This window comes from Alligator mississippiensis, chromosome 9 (genome assembly GCF_030867095.1).
Source record: "Alligator mississippiensis isolate rAllMis1 chromosome 9, rAllMis1, whole genome shotgun sequence".
NCBI classification, from domain to species: domain Eukaryota; kingdom Metazoa; phylum Chordata; order Crocodylia; family Alligatoridae; genus Alligator; species Alligator mississippiensis.
Window position 1 is genome coordinate 3,579,148 of NC_081832.1, and position 20,904 is coordinate 3,600,051.

Below are 20,904 nucleotides of genomic sequence, written 5' to 3' on the forward strand. Positions count from 1 at the left end.
GTTAGGGCTTGAAGTAATGTTCGGGCTGTGATGAGGTTTAGGGTCATGATTTGGGTTAGAGATTTGTGTCGGGTTAGGGCAGGGTGAGGTGTAGGGATAAAATTAAGTTTAGTGTCAGAGTTTGAATGAGAGATTTGTTTAGGGTAGGGCTAAATTAAGGGTTAGGCTCTGGGCTAAAGTTTGGTTAGGTTAGAGCTGGGATTAGGGTTAGGGTCAGGGTTTGGGTTCGAGTTCCAATTAGGGTTTGTATTGGTGTTTTGGCTGCTATTAGGTTAGGGTTTGGATTGAGGGTTAGGGTTCAGGTTTGCATTAGGGTCACTCCTAGAATGGGGGGCTGCAGTGGAGATGCATGAGAGCCTCCCCCGTCTCAATGCGACCTTCCAGCTCCCCCCTCCCCTTTCCCACAGTGGTCCGTCCCAGCCACGGCTGCTCTTCCTCCTCTTGTCACAGTGGTACAATCCAACCTCCCCCCGCCTCCCGCTTGGTGCGGGCCGCGCCTGCGCAGTGGCGCTGCCCGGGGCTCCCAGCTGGGGCAGTGTTTACAGCAGCCGGAGCCGGAGCGCCCGGGGGAGCTGCCCCTGCCCAGGTACCGCGGCCCTGCCCCGGGGCATGGCTGCCCCTGCAAGCCAGGGGGTGCTCCCCAGCCTCCAGGCTTGCTTTGCACCCCAGCCCTTGCTTTGGGGTGCAGGGGGCTCCCCCTTGCCCATGCATGGGGCGGGGGGCGCCCTGCTGCATGGAGCAGCAATGCCCAGGGCTGGGGGCAGGGCACAGGGCTGGCTGCCCCCTCCCCAGTCCGGGCTGCAGTGGGAGGCCTGGGCTGTGCTGGGGGCAGGGGCAGTGCAAGGAGCTCAGCAGCAGCCCCCCCCCCCCCCCCTTGCAAAGCCCCTGCCACTGCTGCAATGCCCCCCACCCTCCATGGGTGCCCGAGGGGCTGGGGGCATGCAATCCAGCCGTGCACGCAGGGGTTCTTGTCTGGGACCTGAGCAGGGCCTCCTGCCGTGCAGGTGTTTGCTTCCCCTCCCAGCAGGATGAGAAACCCCAGCCCCAAGGGTGCACGAGTCTGGGGGGTGTGCATGGGTTGGGGGATGTGCAGTTTGAGTGTGCACGAGTCTGGGCGGGTGTGCACGGGTGGAGGAGTGTGCACGAGTCTGGGCGGGTGTGCACGGGTGGAGGAGTGCACGAGTCTGGGCGGGTGCGAACGGGTGGAGGAGTGTGCACGAGTCTGGGCGGGTGTGCACGGGTGGAGGAGTGTGCACGAGTCTGGGCGGGTGTGCACGGGTGGAGGAGTGTGCACGAGTCTGGGCGGGTGTGCACGGGTGGAGGAGTGCACGAGTCTGGGCGGGTGTGCACGGGTGGAGGAGTGTGCACGAGTCGACAGGTGTGCACGGGTGGAGGAGTGTGCATGAGTCTGGGCGGGTGTGCACGGGTGGAGGAGTGTGCACGAGTCTGGGCGGGTGTGCACGGGTTGGGGTGTGCATGAGTCTGGGCGGGTGTGCATGGAGCGGGGTGTCTTGCACAGATCCAGGGGTGCACGGGTCCAGGGGTGCATCCTCACGCGGTGGCGGTCTGGGAGCTGGCCGGCCCTGCCGAGAGGGTGTGCTGGCTGGTCAAGACCTGCAGGCGTTTGCAGAGAGAAGGAGGGAAACTGCTGCAGAAAAGGAGAAGCTTCTGGTTGTAGGTTTTCCCTGGGGGCTGGTGGGGGGAGGCAGCTGGATTTCTTTGCAAAATGCCCCTACTGGGTTTTAACCTCTCCGTGGGCGCCGTGCGTTTTCCAGCGCCTGGCATAAAGGCCGGTTGGTGCCGTTAGACCTAAACCGGTCACAACTCTTCGTGGCTCACAGGGCCCAACTCGGGAAGTCTCATCCAGAGGCCCCTGCCGCTGCTTGCACGTGACCTGGTTCCCGTTGTTTGAAGAGCAGAAGGGAGCAAGCAGCCGGGTCAGGGGACCATGGGGTGGACCCGAAACTGCAACGCGGAAGGGTCGTGGTGGCGCTTTGTGTGCACGAGGAACCGAAAAAGGCATTTAAGCCCTGTGGGGAGCTGTGGTAGGAGCTCGGCAGGGCTCCCAGCTGTGTTGGTAATCGGTATTTAAACCTGCAGCTGTTTAATAGCATCAAGAGCACCCGGTTGGGAGAGGGGTGAATAGATTCAAGAAAGAGAGAACGTCTGAACTAAAGTTAAGGAAGGCAGGGTCTGGAGGACAGGAAAGGAGGGTGTGTTTGCTTTTTCCTTCCCTCAGAGCAATTAATTATGTGAAGTGTACTACCCACAGGCACTGACAGCAGCTATCAGCAGGCAGTAGCCGAAGCTTTGGCATGCATGTACGGCCAGATCGAAGTGTAAGGCTGTCCGATGAAGTTCCCTAGAGTCCAGGCTCTTTCTCCTTGCAGTAATGGGATGTGTAAGGTGTACCACTATGGGGGTGCAATGGGGCTCGGATGCACAGATCCAGGGGTGCATCCTCACCCGAGCCGGCCCCCTGCCAGCAGGGATGTTACCTACAAAAGGAGAAAAATCTCAGAAATTCTTATACCAAATTTTAGGCAGACAATGTTCTTTGGGTAAATGTGATCTCTCTTATTAGATTAACTAAATAGTTGGAAGCAGTTTTCTTTGCAAGCTTTAGGGCACAAACACCCTTCTTCAGGCAGAGGCAGCTTCTGCTGGTGTTTTATGTTCTCCTGGATGGAAAAGAAGCCAATGTGCAAAATGTAGGTCTGTACTGGATTGTGGCGTGTGAAAATTTGCCTAATTTCTGCCTGCAGCTCACTCTTAACAATTTTAGTGGTAAATTCATCATGTCTCGGGTCACTACAGAGAGGCAGAGCAGGGTTGTGTGTGAGTCCATGTGGCAAGATTTGCTTGGTGGTGGTTGCATTTTTTCTGTTGGTTGTGAAACTGAAAGTGTGTGAGAGAGAGAGAGAGAGATCTTTTTTTCTCTCTTGCTGAATGTATAGAACAATTATCTGTGGGCAGATCTGGTCCCAGAAAAGAGCAGTGAAGTTGCTGCTTCGGCTGGTTCTAGCAGAGCCAAAAGCCCTGTAAATCAAAAATCACATTGTACTTTTGGAAAAGGAACTTTTTAGTGGGTGGGAACCAGCTAGATGAAGCTGGACTCAGAAATTAACTTCTTACCCTCTGCGGCTCATTCTTTAAAAGATGCAGATGATATGCAGCCTACATTGTGCGGCGTCAAAGGAGGGTAAATGGACTGCTTTCTCTTTGCGGGATGAATTGAGTCTGTTAGGAGGTGACCAATCCGGTGACATCATCAGCGTTGTTAATTTGTAAGGGCCAGATGGGGCTGAAATAGCCTCCGAGGGATATTATCTCACTTCGATCTTAGAAGAGACCCTGACAAATTGTGCTTACTTTTATAGAAATGTCTTTCCAACATTTATTCTCTGTGCTGATGGTTGAAACTGCAGAAGCAAGAGCAAGTTGGGAGTTTGTCCGGTGTCCTCTGTTTCACTGCATCTCTTCTGGCCTGAAAAAATGCTGGGAGTATATCCACCTACCCCATCCTTTACCACCCGGTGTTGTCAGTGCTGTGGTTGTAGCACCCCTGGACACGATTAGCTCCCATCATTTTCAAGGTTTTTGCTTTGGGGTGCTGTTAGGTCTCAAAATGAAAGGAGATGGGGACCACCAAACTCTCTCACTCCTATCATGTTCATGGCTACTAGTTGCAACCCCCTGAGGGAGAAAAGGAAGCAGCTGTGTCTGGTATACTAAAGAGGAGCAGTTTGTTAGGAAGTCGACTGTTATAGTTGGGGTTTGTATGGCCGTTAACAAAGTGCAATTAAATTACATAGTAGACAGAGGCACTGAAAGATGCTCTGCGCTTCATTGGCGTATGCCTTTAATTTGTATGCAGATAATCAATGCTAGTTACAGTGGAAACAATAGGCAGCATCCTGGGACTGGATTTGGGTTATCCAGGTAAGCGAATTATGCCCATACCCAGAATGCACACAGGTGGGGGCCCTGGATTCAGTGAAGCGGCCTCTTAATTTTCCTCCATCCTTCTTCATGTGTCCCTGGATGGTTTTATTTTTCTGTCCCCAAGCTCCATTGGGTATAGCATCCCAATGCCTTGTCTTCTAATACCAGTTAGAGGCAACATGGACACGTCTTAAAGTTTGTCAGAGACAGGCCCTGATTTTAGTATTGCTTGGACTTTTTGGCGTGTGTGGACAGAGGGGGAGAGAGACAGTGAATAAAAATGGGCACCAGAATCTAGAGTTTTATACAGCACTTTCAGTCAAAAAAAATAAGTGACATTGTAGACGTCATTTCACTGAAAGAGGGTATGGTGCAGATAAAAAGCTGCGTGTGATTGCAGGAATTTGCCTTCCAAAAATGTGCAAGTCTCAAACCCAGGTATGAAATCTATTGGGTTTTGGGGTAGTTTTTTTTTTTTTATATACGATAGATACTGTGCATATGTGTTTTTGTTTTTTAAAGTGATTTTGTGGATGAAAGTTGTGTTGCCGTATTTTTGCATTGACGATCTTCCAAAGGAGATGCTTTAATTTGGGACTCTAAATGACTTTGTGTGCAGCAGCCCGAGTGGTTATCATAGTATTTAATGTATCTTGTCATCTTCCTCTTCCCAGATCCCTGTTTAGTGTGAGAACCTGCGGGGAAAATTGTTGAGGAAGATGGGAGGCGCGGTGAGTGCTGGTGAAGATAACGATGAGTTAATTGATAACTTGAAAGAGGCGCAGTATATCCGGACCGACCTGGTGGAGCAGGCGTTTCGAGCTGTTGACCGGGGAGACTACTATCTGGAGGAGTTTAAGGACAGCGCTTACAAGGACTCTGCATGGAAACATGGGAATATTCATCTCTCGGCTCCGTGTATATACTCAGAAGTGATGGAGGCTCTGGATCTTCAACCGGGACTGTCCTTCTTGAACCTGGGCAGCGGCACTGGCTACCTGAGCTCTATGGTGGGACTCATCTTGGGTAAATATCATTTCGGTCATGTTCATTATTGCTTAACTTGCCTTCTGCTTTCACAAGGTATGGAGCCCTTCTTCTGTGACTTCGAGCTTTTTAAGGTATCATTGTACATAAAGCATGTTTTTGTCAAGCTTGGGGCATGGACAGACATAAGTTGCACCAGTATTAAATCATATCGCTATAAGATGCTCCCATATAAGTAGAGCTGAAACCCAGTAATCTTTTTGGGTTTTGTTTTTTTTTTAAGCTGTTTTGTTCAGGTTTAAAGTTGCAGCAGTTCAGCTCATTTATACTGGTATATTTGGTGTATTCCCACCAAAATGGGCATAGATTCATAGATGTTAGGTTTATTCATAGATTCATATTCATAGATTCATAGATGTTAGGGTCGGAAGGGAGCTCAATAGATCATCAAGTCCGACCCCCTGCATGAGTCTTGGGCTTGCTGGGCTCTCCTGTGAGTGTCCAGAGTGGAAAGAGCCAAGTTGGTCTGAAGTTGGGATTGTGCATGATGTATTACTTCCAGCACTGTATCCCATTTGCTTTTAGTCCACCTTGGCCAAGCTGAAAAGCACCTAAGGAGCTCAATTCTGATCTCGAACTGGCACGCATTAGAGGCAAGTCCGCCTGTCAGAGCAGCCAATAGTTTTCCTGATCAGCTCTATTGTAGGAGTAAAGCAATGCTTTGAAGTACTGGCTAACATATATTTTGTCGTAACCAATGCAAAAGCAAAAGCAGTGGTGTGGGTTGCCTGCATTTAGCAACCTTCTCTCCATCCCCCTCTCCAGAGAAGCACGTGGCACTAAATGCATAAGTAGATTAACCCTACCAGGATTCAGAAGCATGGGTGACCACACAGAGTTAAACATGTGAAAACGCAGGAAATCGCCTTACGTTCTCCTGGTATGAATTGCTTAATGTAGGGCACGCTTGGCATAAATCTTCCTTCACTTGTCCTGCAGAAATCCAGTTAGTGTTTACTGGAAGGCAGGAGCAATGTGTATAGCTGGCTAAATAACATCATGGATCCTATGCTCCTCCTGGGTACTGGGCACCGATTTCAATAGTTTTAAGTGTTCGTCATCAGCATAGACTTATTACCATTTTTAGAGGCTTTTCATAGAGCTGGTATTGGCAACGATAGTAATTAAGGTTTGAGCACTTAAAACTTCAGGATCTTGGTACCACTGCTTCCAGGAAAATTAGGAAGCCGATAAAGCCAGTTTCAAATCAAAGCCATTAGGGTTCAGGTAACCTTTAATTACAGTGTAAGCAGGGCTATTGTCTTCAGCGCTCTTAGTGCATAATAGCAGGCCTGTTAAAGGGCGAATAACTAAGTCCGCAACAATTTTGCTTTCAGCTCTTTGAAGGCAAATGGCCCCATTGTGAGATTTTTCTGTGTAATGTTTGCTCATGTTATGAAAAGTCACCTGGCAGGCCTGGATTAAGATCCTAATGTCTTAAAGCGGGGGTTGCTGGATAGGATTTCAAAATGGATTGGTTTTGGGGGCTGTTTTTGTTGGCGACAGAAATGATCTAGAGAGAGTTTTTCATCCCCTGAAGCAGTGAGGACCAGCCTTTTTTGGCCAGACGTGCCTTAAATCAGCCCTGCAGCCTCAAATGCCCCTCCAGTCCGTGTCCCCACTTGATCTGCTGCTCTGCTTTCTGTTCCCTGTGCTATCTGCTGCTGCACCACCTGTTCCCTTCCCAATCTGCCACTTGGCACACCTTAACTAGTATATGTTCTCAAAATGTTGTTGCATCACAGCATTCCCGTCACGCCTTGCCATTCCCTGTAGAAGTGGGGACACCCGTGTCCGAGAAGGCTGCTGTCCATCAGGGCTGTAGCCATCTCTGACCTTCAATGGCCCCGTGTTTCAGAGTGCTGACCGATGTACATAAATGCAGAGGACTCCTTTGGTGGTAGCTTAGTTCAGCTGCCCCCAACAAGCGAGCATGAGGCAAGCCAAGGTGTGAATTTGCTGGGTGTTAGCTACTCTTGTAGTAATTGCGCATGCTCTGACTCTGCTGCCAACATGGGCTAGCTTGCACTTCTTTTACTGAGGGGGGCACATTAACCTCATGCTTACTGCAGGGTAGAGTGTGCACATGGGAAGGTAGGGCCATGTAGCTCATGCGCTACAAACTCACGCTTTCGTTGACCTCATTTGTGTAACCACAGCCTGGAACAAGCTGAGAAACTGAGCATGCTTTTATTTTTATTTTAAGTATGATGTGCCTGTATTTTTTACTTTAAGAGAACATCTCAGAAAAGTGCACGGGCAGGGTTGTATTCAGATGCGACCTCTACCTACTTAAATGTGCAGTATGACTTTCGGGTGAGGGTCCTTCAAATGAGGAAACCCTTCCGGGGAAAAGCTGTTCATCATTTGTACTGCAGGTAGCGCCCACAGGTCCCAATCCCTAGACTGATGCTTCAAAGTGCTGGGCTTTATCTAATTGCACTTCCTTTGTGCACTCTTAATTGGCAGGTCCTTTTGGCGTGAACCACGGCGTGGAGCTTCACTCAGACGTGATTGAGTACGCGAAGCAGAAACTGGAGGACTTCATCAGGACAAGCGACAGCTTTGACAAGTGAGTGTGGAGACTGCTGTTGGGATGGCGCTTCGTGAGTTGAGGATGTTCTGAGGACTCTGCTTTCCTGGGCTTGATGAGTTGCACCAGGCAGTAAGATTTAATTGCAATCAACCTTTGCTGAGGCTGTGGATGATAGGATTTGATATTTGTGACCTGATAGCAGAAATTTCCCCAGACGTTTAAACGGAGACCCTTACTCCTATAACATGGTTTTATCTGTCAGACAAAAAACTTCCCTGATTACTATATGAAGTTATTTTATGATGATTAAATCAGTCCTGAAGTTGATTGGGATGAATCTGGTATAGGGTTTTGCTTGAAATGTCCATTCTGCTGTCACAAGTAATAAGTTTCTGATGAGGTTGGTGAGGGGAACTATAGGCTATGTGCGTGGTAGCTGTCATATTTTTGGACTGCTTTTGCAGTTTTATTCCCAGGAAGAAGTGCTTCTGGTCCCTTGAGGGTGTCACTTTACCCATGTCACACTATGGTCACGGCAAAGGGAAGCTGATAGAGGGGGAAGAGGTGCCCCTGATGGAAAGAAGGGCAAAAAAATGCCTGTAAATAGCAATGGGTAGGACCTGCTCACCTGTTGTCAATGATCTAATTGCTTTTGTTCTCAAACCTGTCTTCCTCCTGTCTAGCTTCGAAGAAATGCAATAATTTTAGCTACAGAGCAAAGTCCAACTGCAGGAGTATGCTTGTATGCACTTGGGAGTAGGGAGGGGGGAAACTTTTGTGATGCTGCAATGCAAGAACAAAAGGGCAGAGGGGAAGTACAGTATTAGTGAGGATGTCAATCAGATGAGAGCTTTGCTCATTAGTGGTTGGTAGGAGCTGGAAGATGCCAGTGAAACTCTTAAAAAAAGAAACATGTTCTTCTGTGCACTTCCAAATTCTTCTTTATGCAATTATCCTAATAGTAGAGTTGTATCCTGACTAGTGCAACAAGTCTATAAGAGCTTAAAGCAGCCAATAATATACATCTTGTAAAATGCTTTGGAGGATTTCCAGTAAGAGAAAAAGGCATGTAAAACTGTGCTCTTCTACAGCTGACCAATCTGGATTTCGGGGACTGATGTTATAAATAAGAATACTCTTCTTTTATTAAAAAAATTAAGTAAAATATATGGCATTGTGAAAGGAGGACTATGGCTGATGGGTTAGCTACTAAAACTACATGAGTAAGGGCTATTACAGCTGTTTCAAATACATTATTTTTCCAAAAGGAAAAGACTTCAAGAAATGCGGTAATATTCAATATAATGCTTTACAAAGTAATCTTCTCCCAAGACACCTGAAAGTGGTGTAGTTAGTCTGTCATTGCGGCCTCCTTAAATATAGAGATTAATGTAGCCTGTGCTAATTCTGCATATACCTGAGTAATAGAAATAGCACAAAATAATTCATTTTACTGCTATAAAATTATTTATAAACTAAGGGTGAAATTTTGGGTCTATTGGTGGTGGTGGTAAGACCCCCACTGAGTTGGGCAGAACCAGGAGCCCATTTTGAGTGTTAGCTTAAGTTGTTTCATTTTCCCAGGATGTCTGCAAACCGCTTAAAAGCTTGAGAAAAAATAAGCCAGGGACACAGTGGTTCAGTCCTCGGGGTTCGTAGTTGGAATTGCAGGTGTGATATTTCTGCACAGATCTTGTGGCGAGTCTGTGAGTCGCTCTTAACCACTGGGATGAGCTAGTTGTTTGAATCCCAGGTAGGTGTGAAGTTGTGCACCTGAGCTCTTCGGAGAGTTTCATCCACGAGTGATTTCAAATAGCTCAAGTGAGTTCAAATATAGGTCCATTCTGGCAGACTGTAGATCCTAGTATTTTGAGATGCTGGGGCATGGGAGGAAAATTGGCCCATTGAAATTGTATTAATCAGTTGTCCTGCACAGTATGAAAGAAAATTGCAGAGGCCATTTCTTTTGTCTTAAGCAGCCGTGCGGTCCAAGACCACTGTAATTGGACTCCTTCATTTTCAGGTTTGAGTTCTGCGAGCCCTCCTTTGTTAGCGGCAACTGTTTAGAGATCTCTCCAGAGTCGACCCAGTATGACCGTGTCTACTGTGGCGCCGGAGTCAAGAAAGAGCATGAAGACTACATGAAAAATCTGCTGAAAGTTGGGGGAATTCTCGTCATGCCGCTAGAGGAGAAGGTTGGCGCCTCTTTCCTTGTGATTTGCAATACCTTCTTTAGTTGGTAGCTCTTCCTGCTATTCACTGGCTTATTTGAGATCGCTCTTTCAGGCAAAATTGCCGCCCTTTCTAGAAACCGAACCGTGCAGGTCCTACTTAAAAGTTACACGTTCTGCATAGTTCCACCAGCCCGTCCCTTTTTTTCAGGTCTTGGGTATTTAGTTGGTTGGGAGTGTTTCATGTTGTGCTGCTGAACTTCAAATGCTGCAGTAACCGAGTTATTTGAGAGCCCTTGCCACACTTTTGCTTTCTGAAGTTTTTGGGATTTCTGTGGTTTACCTAGCAGACCGCACTTTCTCTCTTTGCAGCTGACTAAGATAACTCGCACTGGTCCTTCTGCCTGGGAAACCAAGAAGATCCTGGCTGTTTCTTTTGCTCCTCTAGTTCAGCCCAACCACATGGATTCAGGGAAGTCCAATATCGTTTACTTGCGTAAGTCCAAATACTTGTCAGCAAAACTGCTTTTTTCTCCTTGCACCAGTTGTGTCTTGATCTCAGCATAACGTCCCCACCTATGCTAAGCATACGTGCCATTCTTCTGATGTGAACCATGCCAGCTGCTTTCATACTCGTTGCAGTTCTCTGATTTTTATTCCTGATTCATCTTTGAATGCCCGAGTTGTTCACTGTCTTTGGAGTAGTGTGGTATAAGAAAACAGATTGTAATTAAGTCCAAAGTTGTAATGAATGCTTTGTGAAATTGAAGCTTCTAGGTATGGTGTGCCTTCATTTTTAAGCTTCGCTTTTGGACTGTGTTAAGAGAACGTAGCTCAGAAAAATGAAAAAATGCATAGGCAGGGTTGTTTTCCAATGTAACATCTACCTACGTACGTGAGTAGTAAGGTCATCCGTGAGATTCCTTCAAATAGGAAACCCTTCAGGGGAAACGTTCTTCATTTGTATTGCAGGTAACACCCACCAGTCCTGATCCCTAGACCGAGGCTCCTCTGTGCAAGGTTTTGTGTAAACACATAAGAAGACCTGGTCCTTGATCTCTTTTCTGCTGGCATTCTTTGTGTTGCTCACCGTGCTTCTTGCCATGTTGGGTGAAGTGTGTCAGCTCTTCATCTGAGCACTGCTTTGTGTTGTGTTCAGTATGCGAGAACCTACAAATATTTCACGCTATTCTCCAGCCCCTCCCTGCCCATCTTTGCCTAGATCAGAAGAATGCCTCGGTGTCTGTATATGCATTGCATCCTGCAGTAGTTAAGTCGTGCATGCTGAACGGATTGGAGAGAAGTGCCCAAGCTAAAATAGTCTTTCAAAGCCTTCAAGAGGGTTCTCTAAAGAATACCCACTCCTAGGTTTATACAACTCCTTTTCCTCCAGCCAGTTTTCACGTGCTAGTGAATTAATCCCATGACACCTTTAAGTGGATAGGTATCATTCCTGTTTTCCACATGAGAAAGCTGACAGATGCTGAAGTGACTTGCTTGTGGTCTTGAACCTAATTGGTGATGGATGTAAGAGTGCAAGCCAGCCCTACTCACTCCTGCTTCCATGCATTTGGGGCCGTTTCCATGTTTCTCAGCAGCGAGGAAACAAACTTTCCTCCCGGTTGCTGCACAGTCCAAACCGCAATGATAAAGCCTTAAAAATGTAAGAACTGAGAACGTGCTGCACATTCCTGGGTGATTGGATATTGAAAATGCTAATTTTTTTCCCTTGCTCGTTATCTCCCCTTAATGTTTTGCTATCTCCCCTTAATGTTGAGATGGAGGGAGAAGCGCGTGAAGACCTGTGGTTGGGCGGGGGAAGAATGCTGTGCATTTCAGGTGACACAAGTGTCGTTATAAACGGGGCAGGAATTCGGATAAAATGATAAAGCCGTGGGCATCTGACCACTCTTCGTCTTGTACTGCCAGAGCTGCACCTGCACACCTGTTCACGCTTTCCGTTTTGTGTTTCTAGCGCCCGTGGTTGTCCGCAGCCTCCAAGATCTGGCCCGCATTGCTATCCGAGGAACTATTAAAAAGATAATCCAACAGGAGGCCGGCAGTCAAACTGGAAACAGCCCAAAGAACCTGCCCCGGTGCAAGCGCAGGCGCGTCCGCCACCGTCGCATGGAGACCATTGTTTTCTTGGACAAAGAGGTCTTTGCCAGCCGGATCTCAAACCACTCCGACGATAACAACAACTGCGAAGAGTTTGAGGATGAGACTCTAGAAGAGGAGGAAAAGGGTATCTTGGAAATGAAGCCGGACCCCCCTGTAAACTTCCTGAGGGAAAAGGTCTTGAGTCTGCCTTTGCCCGATCCCCTGAAATATTACCTGCTTTATTACAGAGAAAAATAAGTTATCTTTCTCGTAGGAAGCGGAAGGGTAGACAAAAGAATAAAATACTTCGTAGGGCTTGACAAATGTACACCACTTGCTTGCCTGTTAACATGACCAAGTGTGGCGGTAGGCTGGCTGGGAATGTGGCTGCTGTATACATGAACATCATGGCTTTTTTTAAGTTTGCTCTCCTCCTTGGTTGTGTGCTATAGTTTTATCCTAGAGCAGGGCATCTTTAGGAGGGAAGCTGGTGAAATGCCCAGCTGCTTGCAGGAAGGATTTAATTCCCTGAAACTAACTGTGCAAGAGATGTCTGAGATCTCAGCTCTCCTTTCACCAAATTGCAGTTTTTCGATACTCCATAGGCAGCCTCCTGGAGCCCTTCATTGTCCATGCTCTCCCACTAACTCTGCCGTGTCGTGTCCATTTGTAACGGAGAATGAAGTTCTTACTAAAATCTGACCTGGTAAACCTTATTTGGGGTTTCTTCCAGAACCCTAAAAAACCCCACGTCTTTTGCAAATGTACAAAAAGGGATTTTGGTGTTGCTTCGAGGTACCCAGGTTTTGAACAGTGGAGGAAAGCACTGGCCACCTTTCAATAGATAGGTCTCGGAAAGAAACGGTGCATTTTGCCGTAGGAGGATTGAAAAGTTTGGCAGGGAGTTGGCGTGCCCATTGCAGAAAGCACCTGGTTATATAAAATCCAGGCTGAGGCAAAGTGTTAACTCTGTAAGGTTACAAATAAGGCAAGCAATGAGTGAATTTTAAAAATTGGCAAGCTGACTTCCAGAGATTGCTTGGATAACCAGGTTTGAGACTGCATGTAAAATTTCGGGAAGTCATTCCAAAAGGGGAAAAAAAAAAAAGACAACAAGCCAAATGGGTGGAAAGAGGAGACATGTAGCAGAGGGTTGCATAAAAGCGAGCTCTGATAGTATGACCAGCAGATCTTGTTTTCGGCAAATTTACGTGCTAAATGCAATGTAATGCAGTTGGAAGTACTGCTAGGCCGGACTGAGGGAAGTAACTAAAATGTTGGGGCATCACCCAGATGTCAGGCTCTGAATTGAAATGGGTCTGTGTCCCTCTGACGTCTGCTCTAGCAAGAAGATGAGACTAGATTTCCTGACCACCTTGTCTTTGTATGTTAGGTGGAACTAGATTTACTGCCTTTCTAGTTCATCTGATTTTGGGGGTATTTTTTTTTACTTGTAACAAACTAAACAGCTTTTTAAAGTAGTTTGGGTAGAAAGACTTTATAATCCGCGGTTTTGTGCTACATAAGCTCTAATCTTTATTCTCAAGTCTTCCTGTGACAGTGGTAGGAAGAGACTTGCGTTCACACGGAGAGGGGGAGGTTATCTGAGCTGGTTTGCAAAATTAACTTTCCTGAGGACTGGAAGGAACAAATTGAGCGATGGATGTGGATTCCCCCAGAGGGTAATTTTTAATCATCCTTGCAGTGGATAAGCCACCTGTGTCAGAAAAGGTGTGTTCCCATCAGAGGCCCTTTGAGTTGGGTTGCTTGCTCTTGATCTCATTTGGATTGCTCTTCAGTTTCCCAAAAGAAGTGGATGAAGATCGTCTTGCTAAAACATATTCCTCTGTATCCTGTTGGGTTTTGTGGTGTCGAGTTGCGCAACGTGCATTGACTGAATTAGAGATCTAAATTTTGTGCAACTCTTACAAAAGTGTTAGGGATTAGTCTAATGAGCCCGAGTAGCGCGCTTAGACTCGCTTGCTCCCTCACAAAAGCTCAAACGGGGACAACTTGATAGTTTTCTGTGCGTTTACAGATACCCACATTGTACTCAGGACAACCAAAAACATGCGCTTTTTTTTCCTATAAAAGAAAACCCAAATGTGATGTGTGTGATGTCCAGTAAAATCCAGGTGTGCGGGTCCCCAAAAGATTCTGGCTTCAGTTCTGTTAAGTGCTGCCGATCCGTAGGTAGGAGTCTTCCTCTCCAGTGATACCGCTTTTCACCCTCTCTAGCAGCCTCTTGCTTTTGGCTACCAAATCCTCCTCCAGTTTTAGCAATTGCAGGACTTCCTACTGGTACATAGAAATAATCCATTTTTTTTAAACAACTGGTTATAAACAGCTTAAAATGGATGTTTACATGCATAATCCATCCCAGGGTCTATTAAACCTGCCCTAATTAAGGGACATAATCTTTGCATTTAGCCCTATTTGATTTCCCCCCCATGATTTTAAAATATATTTAATCGGGGGTTGTTTTTTTTTTTTTTTTCCACCAGATCTTCCTTGTTATTACACTTGCTAGGTTTTGCAATATCCTGGTAAATACATTTTCATATGTCCATCTTTGCGTGCTGTAAAACGCACACAATATATATTTCCTGGGTATGGGTGAGATGATATATTTATTAAAAGCACTGCATGTTCTAGGTTGTCCAGTTGTCCCATTTATCAAAACAGAAAGCAATGTAGCGGAGAGAGTTTATCTGATGTATTTTAACTGTGAAATAATGTAGCTTGTAGCCAGTAAAAGAAGGGGAATTGTAAATATAGCTTTCCCCTTTCACAGCCACTTGCACTGTAGTTTTGTATAGTAGACTAGTGCTTTTAATAGACTAACTGTAGCATAGCATTTTTTGCGTAGTCTCTAAGCACCGTGGATATACCACCAGTTTTTCTGTTGACTATTTCACACTTGTTTGCTTTTTAAATGTCCTTTCTAGATTTCTAGATTTTGATAGGATCGTAAATTCATATCTGAGCAAAAAAAAAACAAAAAAAAGGAACAAGCTTCAAATGGTTTTAATCTTAAGTTCGTCGATTCCAAAATGTGTACAAAGGTAACAAGACAAATTTGCATATCTTATAAGGCATGCAAAAATGTTTCAGTTGACAATTTTTTTTTTTTTTTTTTAAATGAGTGTTTCTATACTAATAAATGCAGTAAAGACATTTTGGCTTTCTTAACATTGTATCCGGTTGTATTTAGGATTTTTTATGAAAATAAGTATTTTCATAACTACAGGAAGGAATGTGTGGTGTCGTAGACGAGATCATTCGTCAAGTCACGCAGACGTATTTTACACCGAATCCTTTAAAACTTGGAGCATCCGCTTCCAAAATAGCACAATTGATGATCTACAAACCAGAAGGTAATGGAAATGTGGAAGACTTTATGTTGGCCCATTAGGAGTGCGTGTGGAATGGGTATGCATTTAATAGTATAGCAATATCCTGGTAAGCAAATTTTCTTATTTACACCTGTCTGTGTGAGTACAAGGTAACCATCCAGGCTTCTTTCTCTTGCCGGCGCTGTGAAAAATTCCATTTTGGCTTCAGGTGCAATTGGAAACTACTTTGAATGGCAGGTGTATTAGCGGACCTGTTTTCTACACTTGGGCAAGCAGCACTCTTCCTTTTTTCCTTTGCATCCTCTGCATCGGTCCAGGCCTGTGCACGGGGACTGGGTGTAACACGTTCTCTCTGGTGCAAAGCAGCAGCGATGCGCTCACATGCTGCAAATTCCTTTGGTTTCCACCCGCTGCTGATCCGAAACGTTTGTATTTTCTATTTGTTTGGGGGTATGCGTGTGCCATGTTCTGCCTTCAGGAAGGCAATGTGGTTATATGTCGCTGAATCCATTTAAAAGGCAAAGGTCCCCTTTTCAATAATTGTCATTGTCTGACAGAGGGAACACTGGACAAATGCTGTGTAGGGACAGGTAACTGGGATTTAACAGTTAAATTGCTGTATGCGTAATAAGGACTTCAAAATGGGCTATTAATTGGGGTTCCCTTTGTACGAACTCTTAAAACACATTCCAATTCTGCTAAATACCTGCTCATGCGGACACGAGAGAGGAAAAGAAAGGATTTGACTGATACTCTGAAGGGCTTGGAGGAAAGCCTCTGACAACCTGCATACACTTAAACTCCGGGGCTGTGTGATGGGAGAGTCTCTAGGTAAGATGTCATGCTACCACAGCTCTCTGGAAAGTGATGAAGAGCTCCCCAGGAGGTATTAGTAAGGGGGGATGTTTTTCTTCCCTTCTGCTTGGGGTTAGTCGTCTCGTGTTTAAAAAAAGAGGAGCCTGGACGGTCACCTTGCTGGGGTCGCTTGACCCCAGTTGTCTGTCCCGCTTGGTGCAGGGGGGCTGGACCCAGTGATCTTCCGAGATCCCTTCTAGCCCTCAATCTATGAATGCATCTATGAACACTGTGAAAACAGTAGTATTCTGATAATCATCATTCATCTGTGGATAAACGAAATCTTTAGCAGTGTTTTTCCCTTTTGTATTACTCCATGCTAAAAAGTAGTGTTTCTTAGTTCATCCCATAGACTAAGGGTGGGCAGTGATAAATGTTCTAGAAATCCAAGTTGGGGCATGTCATTGATGCCATTGTCCTGGTTGGGTCTCTGTGAGGCATTCAGAGGTGTATATAACCAAATACTGAACTGATTCCTCCATAATTGAACCAGAGAAAGCTATGTTTAAAATATCTACTTCGAATTGCCAAGCTTGGATACTCATTGACAATAATTGGAGCGCCACTCAAAACATGAAGACACTTGGACGGGGAATCAATACCCAGCCATATCTTTCCTTGAGGCATACTTGCAACTCTCATGGGTGTTTGTCTGAGTTGCGCTTGTAGCTTGAGGTAACCAAAAGTAAAGAGGCGTCTAGTATCTTGGGATCCATGTAGTGCACAAGTGCAGCCGGGTTCGGACCAGTGTTTCAGGTGTATCCTTTGATTCCTTTTTTTTTATTTGATTTTTTTTTTAATTATTATTTTTTTTTTGGACTGCCTTTGAGAATCTGAGGACATTTTGAACATACAGCTTGTGGTTTAATTTCTTCTGAAGCGGCAGCCCTGTTAATTCCATGTAGGAAACAAGTGAGCCTATTCCAAGGACTCTCTTAGACTTGGTATTTTGTGTGTATTATATATTTCCAGTATACCCTGTAAATGCACACTGATAAAAGAGTGTGTCTGCATGCTACGTAGTAGAGGAAATGTTGCAGTATCTATAGTTATGAAAATTAATGCACATGCGCAGCATCTATTTTTAACAGGCTTTTCTAACTATGTAGAAGATCCCAGTTTACACTGTAGGCTGATAGCACTGTAAAAATCATTACTCCGAAAAACAAAAACTTGGTGACGTGGGATCTCCTAGGGTGAGACTTTGTGAAAAATTAATCTCAGTGGCATTATTGGGTGCTAATACAATAATTGAGCAAAAAAGTCTTGATTTTTATATTTTCTCCCAGATTTAGGTTTACTAAAACTACTACTAAAGTTACTATAATATCCCAGCAGTGACCCAAGCCTAGCTCTTCATCAAAAGGTGACGCTCATTCTTGTCTCTCTCCTACTAAAACCCGTTGATGGGTTGTCTTTAAATTCTAACGCTTTTATTTGCTCTTTTTAATTTTATATTAAGAGGCTGTTGATTTGTAGCCACTATATTCTGCCTGATAACTTGATTTCTTCCCTTGAAACCTCCAAATAAGTGTCAGCATTATTTACTGATATATTCATAATGGAAAATGTTCATTTGGAAGCAGTGTGTTGGGGGGGGGGGGGGGGCGCGGTTCCTTACTGTCCAATGTGTTTTCCACATTTGTGAAGAGCCAAAACACTTCTTTCTGGGGGTTTTCCCCTCCATATAACCTCTCCTGTTGATAGTGGTTTTATTTTGTAGATCAAGTCGGTTTCTAAATAAAGTGCTTACGGATTTTTTGATGTGTACTTAGTTTTTCTATTGTGTGCTTTCCACTGAGGTTTTTTTTTTTTAAGCTGGCACATGGTTCATTAGTAGGTATAACACCTGGGGTGGGGGTGGTTTGGGGTTTTTCTACTTTTTAAAAAATTATTTATTTATTTATTTATTTATTTATTTATTTATTACAATAAATATTATTTATGAAACTTAATTTCACATGGTTGGATATCTACAATAAATACTCACTGTGTCAGGACAAGACAACTTGGAACTGAAGTGGATGTGATCGGAAAAGGTAAATATAGAAATGATAGGAAAAAAAGGGCTAGCGTGGACCTTGGGGAAAACCTCTAATCAACCCCCCTGCTCGGGGCGGGAGCTTCTCTGCCTTAACCTGCCCAGCTAAGCCTTTGTCCAACTTGTGCTTGGTGACTTCCAGTGATGGAGATGCCGCAGTTTCTCTAGGTGGACGGCTTGAACCCATGCGTTAACTCTTCCCGTGGTTGTTCCCATTACCTGTGAAATTCCAACTCTCTTCCAGAGCGGTGCATGCCCTTTGGGGTATACGTTGTGATGCTGATGGATAAATTTAACTATGCAAAAAACGATGCATTTAATAACTGCAACTCAGAAGGCCAGTGGTCTGTAAGAGCAGCAACAGCAAACGGATGCAAAAGATAAAATGCGTAGTGGGGGAGAAAAAGATGTTAATTGAGAACTGCAACTACTTTATCAAGAGCCCATTTCCTCTGAGGAACTGTAAAAACTTGCTGCTTTTAATACAGAATGGCTTCCTGTATATAATTGTTGGCAAATCTTCCAACTTCACCAATATCCCTACCTTGCCTTCGACAGCATCTGGGTGAATGGACGTTCTTCATTGCAAAATAATGCACCAAGCCAAGGTACCCTAGTCACCGTAGCTATGGGAAAGATTGAATCCCCTATGAGCACTGACCTTAATGAAATGTCTCTGGAACATCTAGGCAGACAAGGTTCCTTGGGTGAATTTGATATCTTTTATTAGACCAACCCAAATGGTTGGAGAATGGTTATTAAGCAAGCTTTCGGGTTCAAAAACCCTTCATCTATGGGTTTAAATGGGGGTGGGTTGGAGCTTATTTTCATAGAGAGGATTTAAGTGGGGTGGGGGGGAAAGCATTGCTTTTTTGTAAGCTGAATTGGTTTGGAGAAGATGGATATAGCTATGGGACACTGAGCAGTTGTACCCTGAGAAGGCTATGACCTATTTGTGCTAAGTTACTCCCGGGCACCATGGGTCATCAGGGTGTACCCAACCCATGGTGCCTGGGTCTGTCGGACTCCAGCATGACTGGGATATTGGTGTAGAGCTTGTATAATTTTGACATAACATTTTGGCAAAACTTGAACCCAAGTCAAGGCCGCCTTGTTTATAAACAAGTGCATAGGTTAACTTTTAAACTAGTTTCAAATTAGAATTTAAACTTCTTGTTACTTTGGAAGAGTCCCGTTACATCTAGTGGTTTATTAGCCATCCGTGGTATGTTATTAGGAGAGGGGGTTTTGCCACTAGAGGTCACACTTACTACCCTAGAATCAAGTCCGCAGAGTAAAGGTGGAAACGTCCCTGCACATTTGCCTCGTTTTTTCAAGCAAGTGCCAGTATAAATAGCAGATCGCTGGAGGGCTGGACACAAACCTGGCGCTGTGCGTCTCCTCTTTCTGGCGGAGAAGTGAGTGACTTTTTTACCTTCAACTCCTTTAAAAGCCCAGATGATCAGATCCAACGCAACAGCCGCACACTGTTGTATAGTTGGTTCATTTGGCTAGTGCAATGGGAATTACTTTAGAAATGTTCTGCAACAGCTTCTCAAAACTCTGATTTGGACGGGGAGTATTGCTAGAAAATCTCTGAACCCTAGAAGGCTGAAGTAATGCCAAGAGCTCGGGGAGAAAGGGAAAACATAAATGCAAGGAAATACAGGCTGAAAAAGCTGAACTCCTTTCATTCGTCAATAGTGTAGGAACCGATGCCTGTATCCAGAGAAGCGTACCATTGCGGGAATCTGTAGTGATTAGAGGGCTCTCCTTCATTTCTAACTTCCCTGCGTTTTGAAGACAATTGGGCTCTTGCTAATCTCTTTTTGTGTCATTTTAATTATTTCACAGTTTAAACGATGGAAAAGATGACTGACTTGATGGGAACTTTGAATGGATCCTGCAGACAGAAGCCTGGAAAGATGCCTTGTTCAGAGTTTCTGGAATAGCCATATTCCTTAATGAACTTCAATACTTCCCACTCTAGTTATGGCTTTGCATATAATCATCTCTGAAAAAGTTTCAGAATTATTTAACCCTTTAAACTTCTTCTTATTGAAAGTTAAGACTTCCAGTCTGAAGACCTGATTTGCCTTTCTTCCCCGAATTCGTTGTCACATCACACGCGAGTGCTAGGATTTGCATTTCCCTACTTGAAGGAGACAGCATCACTCTTTTGAACTCCTACTCATCTGAAAGGGTTTCATTGCCTTGTGTTTATACTATGTTTCATTGCCTTTAACTTACTTAAATTTGCATTTTTCAAGTTGGTAGATGAGACATCCCAGTATCAAAGCATTTTATTTGGCCACTTTGATCAATGAGTAATCAACTGAGGAGCTATTGATTAGGCTGTCGAGTCCATTTTCCTTCTGTTAAGTGTATATGTTGCCTCTGATACTGTTCTTTGCATGTAGTTTATTGCCACGACTGATCAAACTCTTAAAACCACCAGAAGCCTTAGTTGAATATTACTGACGTAGTTGCTTGTAGCATGGAGAGGCTACTGTCTTTCTGCCCTGAACAGCTTACTCTCTGAATAGATGAGACGGAAAAAAAGGCTCAGGGAAAAGGGACGTCTCATCACCTCTAAGTTGGAGTGGGGGCACCAAGATGGAGATTAAGGGATTTCCTCCAAGATTGTACTAAAAATAACGGAGCCCAGGTCTCTTGCGACCCAGTCCGGACCTGCACCCATGTGTTCCCCCATCCCAACAAAGTGGACTTCATTAATATCTACCAGAGACTTCCCTTCCCTCACATTTTTAAACCAGCCAAGAAATGTGCCAAAGGGGAAGGCGCGGAGTTAATTCATTATTCCAGCTGAGAGTCGAGGCAAGCGTAAGTCGA

General features: G+C 45.0%; 1 protein-coding gene across 1 annotated transcript; it reads left to right on the forward strand.

Annotated features, from left to right (window-relative positions):
- Positions 1-486: 486 nt before the first annotated feature.
- On the forward strand, positions 487-17,780 carry PCMTD2 (protein-L-isoaspartate (D-aspartate) O-methyltransferase domain containing 2). The gene is made up of 6 exons (XM_014609738.3): positions 487-586; positions 4,620-4,971; positions 7,462-7,564; positions 9,552-9,723; positions 10,072-10,195; positions 11,675-17,780. Exons 2-6 carry the CDS (start codon positions 4,665-4,667, stop codon positions 12,055-12,057), a joined length of 1,089 nt encoding a protein of 362 aa, XP_014465224.1. The 5' UTR covers positions 487-586; positions 4,620-4,664; the 3' UTR covers positions 12,058-17,780.
- The last annotated feature ends 3,124 nt before the right edge of the window (positions 17,781-20,904 follow it).

Bases quoted from the DNA above. Each gene is read 5' to 3' on its own strand.
- PCMTD2 (XM_014609738.3), top strand. From the start codon at position 4,665: ATGGGAGGCGCGGTGAGTGCTGGTGAAGATAACGATGAGTTAATTGAT. The intron at 7,565-9,551 runs GTGAGTGTGGAG...CTTCATTTTCAG, and splicing joins ACAAGCGACAGCTTTGACAA to GTTTGAGTTCTGCGAGCCCT. The intron at 10,196-11,674 runs GTAAGTCCAAAT...TTGTGTTTCTAG, and splicing joins GTCCAATATCGTTTACTTGC to CGCCCGTGGTTGTCCGCAGC.